Source organism: Hemibagrus wyckioides, linkage group LG07, assembly GCF_019097595.1.
Source record: "Hemibagrus wyckioides isolate EC202008001 linkage group LG07, SWU_Hwy_1.0, whole genome shotgun sequence".
Classification (NCBI taxonomy): Eukaryota; Metazoa; Chordata; class Actinopteri; order Siluriformes; family Bagridae; genus Hemibagrus; species Hemibagrus wyckioides.
Window position 1 is genome coordinate 33892701 of NC_080716.1, and position 12631 is coordinate 33905331.

The following is a 12631-nucleotide window of genomic DNA, read 5'->3' on the forward strand; positions in this document are numbered from 1 at the left end:
AAATAAAGTCAGCAAATACAGTGATTCTACACTTCAATCCAATTATAAGTTTTGTTGCATAGAAAATGTACTAAATACCAGCCGTGTAAGAAAACATACAACTATAACATTTATAGTGACTCAGCTGTGAGGGCAGAACACAGACACACCAGAGACAAGGATTGTGAATAAAAAGTTTCAATTTTATTGAATAAATACAGCTTATATACTGAGTGAAGGTGAGAAAATAAAGTGTCAGCAATTATCTTGGTCAGTGAAGTGCTCAGTTATTTGCACTGTTTGGCAGTGAGGACCAGTAATGAGGCAGTACTCAGGAGATTGGTGAGGAGCTTCATCTACCTCAGCGGTTTTGCAAATGAGAATCATAAACGCTGGTTAGTTCGTGTGCCAGTCGACCCCTTACTTCCTTGGAAGCACCGCAACCCATGCAGCTCTTTCTTTCTCCAGGAGGATGTACAAATGAAGCCTCTGTTCTGATTGGTCAGTAAATTCTTGGCGCGCTTCTGCTGCCCCGCTCACCGGTCATGTGCTTCTTAGCTGTCCACAACATCGAGAGTGCTGAACTAGTGCTGTCCTTTCAGCACCTGGGCAGCAGTAGCACAAGGAGCGATAAAATGCCACTGATATGCAGTAGTGCAGGCTCTGCCGTCACACATTTTAAATTAAATGTTAAATATTAATGTTTGTTTTACACACAAAACATCTGTTAGACACAGATATTCTAAAAAGCAGCTCTGACTCCTTCATCATTTCATACCAACAGCAAAACCCAAAGCGACTGTGAGAGTGAATCCTCAGAGCTCTGTCTACACTGGAGACACCATCACTCTGAGCTGTGAGCTGCAGCAGGGGACTGGATGGGGGTTTCTCTGGTACAGAAATAAACAGCGGTTACAGAATCTGAACAGTGAACAAGAGAACACACTTAAAGTGACAGTCGATAATGCAGGAGAAACAGAGTACAAGTGTAAGGCACGCAGAGGAAACTACACAAAGCACGGCTACTATTACACAGAGCTCAGTGATCTTGTCAAGATTAAAGCGAGAGGTATGCCATGATTTATCTATCTATCTATCTATCTATCTATCTATCTATCTATCTATCTATCTATCTATCTATCTATCTATCTATCTATCTATCTATCTATCTAAGAGAGAAATGTAACAGATATTTGGGACACGTCTCCACCCGTCATTGGTTGTTGTTCTAATGTGTCTGGATTACACTCACCTTTTTTCAGTTTCACCCTTGATTTGTCTGTATTACCCCTGTGTGTTTATTCTGCCACAGTGCTGATCTAGTGTTTGTTTTTTGCTTCATTTCTGTGACAGTCTTATATAGATTCTTTATGCTAGGTTAATAAATGAACTTCTACATTTGTATCTGCCTCCAGTCCCATAATGTGACAAGAGCAGGAAGTAAACTTGTTTTGCAGACATTCCACAACAGTAAATGTGACTATAAATGGATGAAAAGTACAGTGTGTCATTCATTAATAAATTAAATTGTAATCATTGGCACATGCTGTTATGGGAAAGTAATCTGTACTTCAGGGTTCGAAAAAGTAACTCAGCATTATAAAGCCAGCCCATCACACAGTATACAGTACATACAAAACCAGAAGTCATCAATCTGATAGAAATGTAAGAAAATATCTTCACTTCATTACAGTATAAACACCACTATTTTGTTTATGTCTGCAAACTGTTGGTGAAAACTGTTAAGCACAAATATACTGTAATTAAAATTATACAATATTACACAAACCTGTCCCATGCTGCAATATATATATATATATATATATATATATATATATATATATATATATATATATATATATATATATATATATATATATATATTTGTTTAATGATTTTTCATTTCATTTACATTTACATTTCTGGCATTTGGCAGACACGGTTATCCAGAGCTTTGATTTCATTTACCTGTTGGAACTATATAAACTATAGCGTATGTGAGTCATACTGAAACTGTTTTATTAATGAAGCCTTATTTTTTAAGGGGTGGGGGAGTATGGCTATGCAGTTTAGATCTATAGTTACACTGATCTAACTACACATTATTAATATTTTATCCATAGTTAAAATTTGTCACTATTACTCCATCCATAGTTGGGCTTCTGTAGTTAAACAGGGCTGTGTAAAATTGTGCTTGTGTAAGAAACCAGGATGCCTCATGCTCATCTACAATTGTGGCTGCTTCTTTTTTACTGCACAACCCTGTTCTATTTTCTTCTACCAGTGACATAATTACAAGTGCAAATCATCAGTCCCATAAAGATTACAGCCTAGACTGTCCAGTAGAGTTTAACTGGATCTAGATGTAGTGTTAATATTAAATCAAACATTTAAGAGTTAAAGTTAACAGATCTCACAGTTTATGAAGATGAAACGTACACTATATTGCCAAAAGTATTCGCTCACCTGCCTTGACTCGCATATGAACTTAAGTGACATCCCATTCCTAATCCATAGGATTCAATATGACGTCGGTCCACCCTTTGCAGCTATAACAGCTTCAACTCTTCTGGGAAGGCTGTCCACAAGGTTTAGGAGTGTGTTTATGGGAATTTTTGACCATTCTTCCAGAAGCGCATTTGTGAGGTCACACACTGATGTTGGACGAGAAGGCCTGGCTCTCAGTCTCCGCTCTAATTCATCCCAAAGGTGTTCTATCGGGTTGAGGTCAGGACTCTGTGCAGGCCAGTCAAGTTCATCCACACCAGACTCTGTCATCCATGTCTTTATGGACCTTGCTTTGTGCACTGGTGCACAGTCATGTTGGAAGAGGAAGGGGCCAGCTCCAAACTGTTCCCACAAAGTTGGGAGCATGGAATTGTCCAAAATGTCTTGGTATGCTGAAGCATTCAGAGTTCCTTTCACTGGAACTAAGGGGCCAAGCCCAGCTCCTGAAAAACAACCCCACACCATAATCCCCCCTCCACCAAACTTTACACTTGGCACAATGCAGTCAGACAAGTACCGTTCTCCTGGCAACCGCCAAACCCAGACTCGTCCATCAGATTGCCAGATGGAGAAGCGCGATTCGTCACTCCAGAGAACGCGTCTCCACTGCTCTAGAGTCCAGTGGCGGCGTGCTTTACACCACTGCATCCGACGCTTTGCATTGCACTTGGTGATGTATGGCTTGGATGCAGCTGCTCGGCCATGGAAACCCATTCCATGAAGCTCTCTGCGCACTGTTCTTGAGCTAATCTGAAGGCCACATGAAGTTTGGAGGTCTGTAGTGATTGACTCTGCAGAAAGTTGGCGACCTCTTCGCACTATGCGCCTCAGCATCCGCTGACCCCGCTCCGTCAGTTTACGTGGCCTACCACTTCGTGGCTGAGTTGCTGTCGTTCCCAAACACTTCCACGTTCTTATAATACAGCTGACAGTTGACTGTGGAATATTTAGGAGCGAGGAAATTTCACGACTGGATTTGTTGCACAGGTGGCATCCTATCACAGTTCCACGCTGGAATTCACTGAGCTCCTGAGAGCGACCCATTCTTTCACAAATGTTTGTAAAAACAGTCTGCATGCCTAGGTGCTTGATTTTATACACCTGTGGCCATGGAAGTGATTGGAACACCTGATTCTGATTATTTGGATGGGTGAGCGAATACTTTTGGCAATATAGTGTATCTGTAAATTAGCTGATAGGGTTAATAAGTAGAAACTATTCCACTATTCCTATATTATCACTGTAAACCCTGACAACAAATTCATCTTGACAATTTAGATGCTGTATTATTTTTCTACAGCAAGACCTAAACCAGTGGCATCCATAAATCCTGATAATCAGGTGTTGAGTGGAGAGACTGTCACTCTGAGATGTGACATACAGGATGAAAGTGTCTCTAGCTGGCAGTACAGCTGGTATAAAGATGCTTCACACAGTCCTGTCAGTAGTGGACAGGTGTACAGTATCAGTGGTGTTGAAGTGACCCACACAGGTAAATACACCTGTAGAGGAGCAGAGAGAGGAGGTTCACGCTCCTCACATTCCAGTGATGCTGTTACACTGACTGTATCAGGTGAGTGTGTGAGGTGAAAATGTCCAATTAGACATTCATGAAAAGCTTCTTACTGTGTATCAAATGAATCTAGAAAAAATCATCTTGTACTTCCTGATTAACAGAGAGACCACAGGCAGTACTGAGTGTATCTCCACAGAGCTGGCTGACTGAAGGAGACTCAGTGACCCTAAGCTGTGAGGTTACAGACTCCTCTACAGACTGGACATTCAGCTGGTACACAGTTGTTCCCTACAGAGACGGCTTAACTGGAATAAATAATAATGGTGGCTATAGCGTGTATGTGGAGCTCCTCTCAGACAGCAGCAGAGGATCTGGAGGCAAATACACTCTCAGTCCTGCTGCTCTTAAACACACAGGAGTTTATATGTGCAGAGGAGAGAGAGGAGAACCAGCCCTTCACTCACAGTACAGCAATCCACAGCCACTATGGATCACTGGTGAGGAAAATTAACTGTTGTGTTGAAGTGTAGAATAGAAAAGTGTGAATATAGGATCAGATTAATGCAGCATTTATTTTATGTATGCATCAGTTAAATAGTCCTCAGTGCTGGTAGAGGATTATTTTCAGGATGTTCTTCGTGTTCCCCTGTATTTTTTCTGATGTCTCCACCCCTTGTCATTGGCTAATTTTTCGTGGTAACAAACAGAAAACAAAAATTAAATATACAGTCAATTCCTTTGTTCTGCCTTATTATATTGCATATTTTCTCTTTATTTGTCATTTACATGGCTCTTTTCTGTGTTTAAGGTGAATCTCCTCCAGTCTCTCTGATCATCAATCCCAGCAGAACTCAACACTTTACTAATGACTCTCTCTCACTGAGCTGTGAGGACCAGAGTAACTCTACTGGATGGACAGTGAGGCGATACACACACAGTGAGAGAGTGTTAGATTGTTCACACTGGGGATCAGTTACAGGATCTACATGTAACATCAGCTTCCTCTCCACATCCTACACTGGAGTTTACTGGTGTGAGTCTGAATCTGGAGAAAACAGTAATCCTGTCAACATCACAGTGCATGGTGAGTCTTCATGTAGTGTGTTTAATGTTAAAGGAAAAGGGAAATGTTCTGAGTATGAATACATGTATGTTAGTAGTAGACATTAGTTTTTCTAGTACCAGTAAATGGAATTGAATCAATACTCATTAATCATGTATATCTGTACTGATGAATCCATAATTCAGTTAAATGTTTTCTCATGAGCTAGTGTAGGCAGTTTTCTACAGACTTGAATTAAATATCTACAGAATCCACAGGTTTAGAGGGTTTTAAGTTATATACAGATAAATGCGAGAACTTTTATTTATTATCATAGTGTGTGGATTTCCTTCTTTGTGATTTTCTGTGTTCTAGATGGTGATGTGATCCTGGAGAGTCCTGTCCATCCTGTGACTGAGGGACATCCTCTGACTCTACGCTGTTTATATCACAACCCAAATCCCTCAAACCTCCGAGCTGATTTCTATAAAGATGGATCAGTTCTCCAGAACCAGACTACAGGAGAGATGATCATCCAAACTGTCTCAAAGTCAGATGAAGGTTTCTACCACTGTAAACACCCAGAGAGAGGAGAGTCACCCAAAAGCTGGATCTCAGTCAGATGTGAGAAATTATTTAAAAATAGAATAATATAAAATAGAATATAAGTTTTTAATATTATATATTCTATGTTTAATTGCTGATATTCTGCTCTTTTTCTCTCCTCCATCTCAGGTTCTAGTTCCAGTGGTGGATCCAATGTTGTAACAGTAGGACTGGTTGTGGGTTTGGGATTTGTGTTCATCACTTTACTGATCTTAATGATCCTGCTATGTTCCTGCAACAGAAAAAAAGGTCAGATAACTGCTTTAGCTATGTTATGTATTATATAATAACAGAACAGGTAGCTTTATTTCATTTCCGACATTTCCTCCTTAATTATGTCATTTAACAATAGATTAACTCTAAACAATAAAGTACAGAAGTGTCTTGTAGAGATTAACACACTGTGCTGTGTTCAGGTGAAGCTGCAGCTGAGAGCAATGATGCCACTTACGCACAGGTGAAAAAGAAAAAGAAGACAAACAGGAACAATGGTAGAGTATTTTTAATGATTCAACGTTAAATTTATTAATAACTAAAGTTAGCAAATAACACTTGAAGTCTTCAGCATATCATTTGTTATATTAACAAACTGCATCCAAGCATCTGAGGTGATAATCTAGAGACTGATAATGACTGATGTTAAGTTATAACTGATGTATAAAAAAGCTAAAGATCATTGGATGGTTTTGTTCTCTTCTACTGCAGGAGCTGATGCTGATGTGACTTATGCTGAGATCCAAATAAAACCAATGAAAAAAGCAAAGAGAAAGAAAGGTAAAGCATAATTAGCAAAAAGGTGTATTTCATGTCAGAGATTACTTGCACAGTTCTCTTGATTTATGTAACGAATGCTGGTGTAGGAAAATAATCAGTGACAGTGTGGTGTGATGAAGCAGAGTTACAGCTTCAGAGTTCTTACACTGAAGGTGATTTCCCATTACAGCACATCCCTAAGTGTTCAACCACAGCAGCTTCCTTATTTAATTTTACAGCATGTACAGTATAAACAGTCATTCCCTTACCAGCTACTTAAAGTGAATAGGACCAAATCTGCTATCTGTCCTGTTGTAGAGCATAAAGTCCTCTGTCTTGGAAATGTCAGAAAATGTCTTAAACTTAACACAGAGCTGACACTAACAGTCCTTGTTAAATGTTAAATAAACTAATTACACAAAAGTCCATATTGCATGCTTAAGAGTCCATATTACATGCTTTTGAATAATAACAACATATCCCACTAAAGAAATTGTAAGCTATTAGAATGAGCACATTTATGTAGACCTGTGATTTATAGCTGCCCTTCTGTCAGAGCTGCTGTTATAGAAAATTAATCAACACCTTCTGAATTAAACACTGCTGTAGTCTAATGTATTTTAATTGTTTATCATTTTCTGTTTAATAATTTAGATCCATTGAAATATATCAGTAAATTAATTCATGATATCTGATTTCCACTAGAAAAGGCCAGTGTGACTGATGATACTGTCTACTCAGCGGTGAAGCACAACATGGAGGTAAGACTCATGATATTTACAGCATGAATTCTAGAAGACAAACCAAACACCATGAAGTAAGAAAGGTTTTAAAAGCTGCATTAGGGAGATTTTGTTATCTAGCAGTTACAGTATCCATGTAGACAAAATCCACCTCACAGAATCTGTAAGAGTTCATCCATGTTCATTTGGAATTTGTCTAGATCATTTTCCATCATCTCAGTCTACATGAACAGTTAAGGCATAGTTAACTACGAACATACAAAATACTGACAAAGGAAATAACTTAACTGATTTGTTGCCTTGGTCACTGATTCAAGATTCAAGATTCAAAGAACTTTATTAATCCCAGGGGGAAATTCCTTTGCCATGTTACAGTTGCTTTAATAAAAATATAAGAGAGAAAGAAAGAAATATATACACCATTATATAAACCATAAAATAGAATAAATAAATACAAATACTGTACAAATGATAGTGTTGAACTGTAGTATTGCACACAAGGATTATAAATTGGTGATAATTTTAAGAAGTGATAATGGTAAATTTGTATTGTACTTGATAGATAAAGGAAAAATTGTAACATGAATGAAAGGTGTATAATTACTATAGCAGCCATTATTAATTATTGCTCATGAAAATGTCCAACACTTCAAGGGAGGAATTGTACATTTTAATTGCCACAGTTAACAAGTTAACTAGTTTGTAACATCAGTGACAGTAATATCAGGAGAAATGGATTTATAAATGTATTTATTGTCTCTTTCTTTCTCTCTGCAGTGAGCCATGTGTCTGTTCAGATAAAGCTACAGTTATCAAACAGATAGAAGGAAAACCTATAGATAGATAGATAGATAGATAGATAGATAGATAGATAGATAGATAGATAGATAGATAGATAGATAGATAGATAATAATAATAATAATAATAATAATAATAATAATACATTATAGTAATCTAAAAGGAAAATTCACAAATTACAGCAGCAGCAAAAGAATAGCATATGCAGTAAGAAATCATTATGAATAATAAAATAAATGCAATCTATAATATTATAAATATTAATATAAATAAAATAAATATAACTGTATACACCAGTGCAAGTATTAATAACAGATATGCAGCAAAGTAGATATGATCATACACAATAAGTGTAATTATATAGTGATTAGCAGCAGTGCAGTAAACAGAATCCCACCAACAGAAGCCCAATGCACTTATTTAAGGAACAGACACAATAACATCCTGGTACAGTGATGAACTATTCTCCTGTACCGGTCCTTGCTGCAGCTGTTTGACCAATAAGTCATGGAGGGGATGTGATGCATTGTCCAGGATGGACATTAGTTTGTTTAGTGTCTTCTTTTCCACGATCACATCAAAACAGTTGAGGGAGCATCCCAGTACAGAGCCAGTCTTCTTTATCAGTGTGTTCAGCTTCCTTGCTTCTCCGGCTCTAATGCTGCCTCCCCAGCATAATGCTGCAAAGAAGACAGCACTCACAACATCAGACTGGTAGAAGATCTCCAACATCTTACTGCAAACATTAAAGCATCTGATCTTCCTCAGAAAGTACAGTCTACTCATCCCCTTCCTGTACACAGCAGTAGAGTCTACTCATCCCCTTCCTGTACACAGCAGTAGAGTCTACTCATCCCCTTCCTGTACACAGCAGCAGAGTCTCCTCATCCCCTTCCTGTACACAGCAGTAGAGTCTACTCATCCCCTTCCTGTACACAGCAGTAGAGTCTACTCATCCCCTTCCTGTACACAGCAGTAGAGTCTACTCATCCCCTTCCTGTACACAGCAGTAGAGTCTACTCATCCCCTTCCTGTACACAGCAGTAGAGTCTACTCATCCCCTTCCTGTACACAGCAGTAGAGTCTACTCATCCCCTTCCTGTACACAGCAGTAGAGTATACTCCTCCCCTTCCTCTACACAGCAGTAGAGTCTACTCATCCCCTTCCTGTACACAGCAGTAGAGTTTCCTCATCCCCTTCCTATACACAGCAGTAGAGTCTACTCATCCCCTTCCTGTACACAGCAGTAGAGTATACTCATCCCCTTCCTATACACAGCAGTAGAGTCTCCTCATCCCCTTCCTGTATACAGCAGTAGAGTATACTCCTCCCCTTCCTCTACACAGCAGTAGAGTATACTCCTCCCCTTCCTCTACACAGCAGTAGAGTCTACTCATCCCCTTCCTGTACACAGCAGTAGAGTCTACTCATCCCCTTCCTGTACACAGCAGTAGAGTATACTCCTCCCCTTCCTCTACACAGCAGTAGAGTATACTCCTCCCCTTCCTCTACACAGCAGTAGAGTCTACTCATCCCCTTCCTGTACACAGCAGTAGAGTCTACTCATCCCCTTCCTGTACACAGCAGTAGAGTCTACTCATCCCCTTCCTGTACACAGCAGTAGAGTCTACTCATCCCCTTCCTGTACACAGCAGTAGAGTCTACTCATCCCCTTCCTGTACACAGCAGTAGAGTCTACTCATCCCCTTCCTCTACACAGCAGTAGAGTCTACTCATCCCCTTCCTGTACACAGCAGTAGAGTCTACTCATCCCCTTCCTGTACACAGCAGTACAGCCTATATGCAATTTTTTACTCTTTTTATACTCCTTCTGTATATATACATGTGGCACATTTGCATATTTTAAAACATTTAAAAATATATAATTCATACTAAATATAATTGTATTAATGCACTTTCACCTGGATACATGCTATACAAGTACAAGAAAAATAAGGTCAGAAACGAGAGTCTAAAATACAGATTTTTCTGTTACTCATATACTAATTCCACTGAAAGTACATTAATTTATGTTTGTGGCTCATTTACATATTTTAACAATAATGTTTATTTTTATTTTTCTCATATACTTACACTTCAGTGCTTTTGGTTGGTTTGTGGAAACGTGAGTGAAGTCTGTAAGGCCGTCACTGTTTTCTAACAGAAAGTAAGTTAATCTTGTTGATGTACAAAACTTCACTGATGAACGAATTAAGATGAAAGTAAAGTTAACTGAGATGAAGAATTATTTCCTTTTTTTGTCTTTTTAAATTTCATGTTGCTTTTGCAAATTTTCTCAAAATTTGCTCAAAAACAAAATTTGTTTATATTTTATATATATGACCTGATGCTTTGTAACTCATCTCACTGTGTTCATAAATGTCCTGATATGACTTTGTTTGTAGCTTAAATAATGTTTGTATTAAAGTTTTATGCATGCACAATACCTATTTTAATAAAGCATTGGAAGTGGAATAGAGATATTATGCATTCACAAAATCTCTGAAAGTAAATCAATGTACATGAGCTGGAAGAACATTATTCTTGTAACACATACACTGAGACAGGCATCAAAGACTCCAGGTGTAGATTTTAATGGAGAACATTAACAAATAATCCAATATGGGAGGCAGAGGCAGAAAGCAGAAACAGGCAGGGTTCAAATGAGCAGAAAACAGCAATTAACGTAGCAGACAGAAATCCAATACAGAAATCCAAAAAGCACAGAACCAGGAAACAGAAAAACTAGGTCATAACCATGGAAAGCAAACAAGAACAATGAAACAAGGCTTGATAACACAGGAGAACTTCACACTTAGCATATGCATGGCTTAAATGACTTAAAACCAGGAAGTGAACTGAGTGACCTGGAAGTGTCAGTATTTGGGTGAGGCTTCCCTCTGATGGTGAAGAGGGGGAGGTGTGACTGAAGATGTTACAATTCTATCAACATATGTTTGAAGACACGCCCACATTTCTTTTTAACTTGTGGTTGTTGTTGCAGTTTACAGGGAAATTCTTCAGAGCTCCTCTAAGGCCATTGCTCTCATAAGCATAGATTTTAGTGGGACAAGGCAACATTAATAATGACATAACCTCTCAACTTTTTGGTTTGATGCTTTACCACTTGATTGGTGCTTTAATCTACTGTTTAGTGATTTACTGCATAAAGAACAATTGAAAGTCAATAACATAAATCTAGCAGCTCGTTTAGAACCGCTTTACACCCTCTCCACCTTTTATCATTAGATAAGGATCACAAATGTACATGTGTACTCATCCATATTCATCACAGTCTTGTCCTCTCTGCATCAGGACAATATTTTAACTGAAATTAGTTACACTTGGGTTTTCTGTAGAATTGCTAATGAATCATAAATGATCATACAGCTCAAACATTTTCAGAATGAAGAAAAAACTCAATAGAGAGTAATTATAATTTAAGCGTTAATAAAGCAGCCACAGATTTGACCTAGTAACATTAGTCACTAGGCTTAGGAGATGTATATTTTATTGTGATAAATCGTACTCAATTGTTCAAATAAATCGCTGCCTGAGAAAAGTCTGCATTAAATGTACATTTGTGCTTAAAGGCTTTTAGCAGAATAATAACCACAATAATGGTAGTGACCAGTAAGAGAGCAGGAAAGCATGACCATGGGATTACATTAACACTAAAGCTCTGACTGATTAAGACTGACTTTATAAGTGTCACGGTGCTGTCTCACAGTTCCAGCATGTGGAGAAAGCACACAGCTCTTTGTCTCCAATATGGATGATACAGATGTTTGTTTGTTTTTTATCTTAAAGATGAGATCAGTGAATCTCCTCTACTGTCACTTTCCTATTTTGTATGTTTGCATATTTAGATTTTCTGGAAAGAGGAAGAAAGAGTAGGAGTTAACCAAAGGAATAGGAATAGGAGTTAAACCACACAGTATCTAGACTGTAACACACACCTCTGCTCTGTCAGTCAGTCAGTCAGTCATTAGAGGGACAGGATGGAGCTCAGTCCACTCTCTGTGATGCTCTGTGAGTAAATGTTCTCTTTGTGTCTTCATTAGAGTGAGTGGTGGGGTATAAAGTTGTTCATCTGCAGTCTGAATGTCCTGAGTGATGATCTTATTGTGTGATTAGGACATTGTGTGTACTTCAACATGACTGCTCAGGTGGATCAGTGTCTCCGTATCTGTTATGAGAAGGGTTTAGTTTGATGTGTAACTACTCTCAGTAACTATGATAGTTCAACAGGTAAGAGAACAAGTAGAGCGAGTTTAAAACACAGGTCTGTTTTAGTGGAATCTGCGTTTGATCGTCATCTTCTGGTGGTGTTTCCTGTATACAGAAAGGTTTTAAAAACTCTGACTACTCTGAAGCAACTCAGTGCAATAAGTTCATTCTAATACTCACTAACACCAAACTATTGTTTAGTATTATTTATTTATTTTGGTCAAATCTTCCTCATGAATTATGCAGAAATAAACACTTCTCATTAGCCTTGTACACTGACACACAGGGCAGTGACAGTTTTAGAGGCGTGAGAACAGAGACATTTTGGGAGTTGTGGTTTCACTTCTTTTTTTAATTCAGTGCTGTGTGTTCGGCAGTGAAGAAGGGGAGGAAGTGTGAATGTGCTGCCCACTAAATGTTGAAGCAATACCACATAATGTGGCTGTATAGACAA

The 12631-nt window shown here is 38.4% G+C and overlaps 1 protein-coding gene across 1 annotated transcript in view; it reads left to right on the forward strand.

The window, feature by feature from the left end:
• LOC131356321 (Fc receptor-like protein 5) overlaps window positions 1-12631 on the forward strand; it is a 108584-nt gene that overhangs the window by 70210 nt on the left and 25743 nt on the right. The window contains exons 9-10 of the mRNA XM_058395225.1: window positions 4812-5087; window positions 5421-5669. Of these exons, the coding sequence (XP_058251208.1) occupies window positions 4812-5087; window positions 5421-5669 (525 nt within the window). The remainder of the gene's footprint in view (window positions 1-4811; window positions 5088-5420; window positions 5670-12631) is intronic.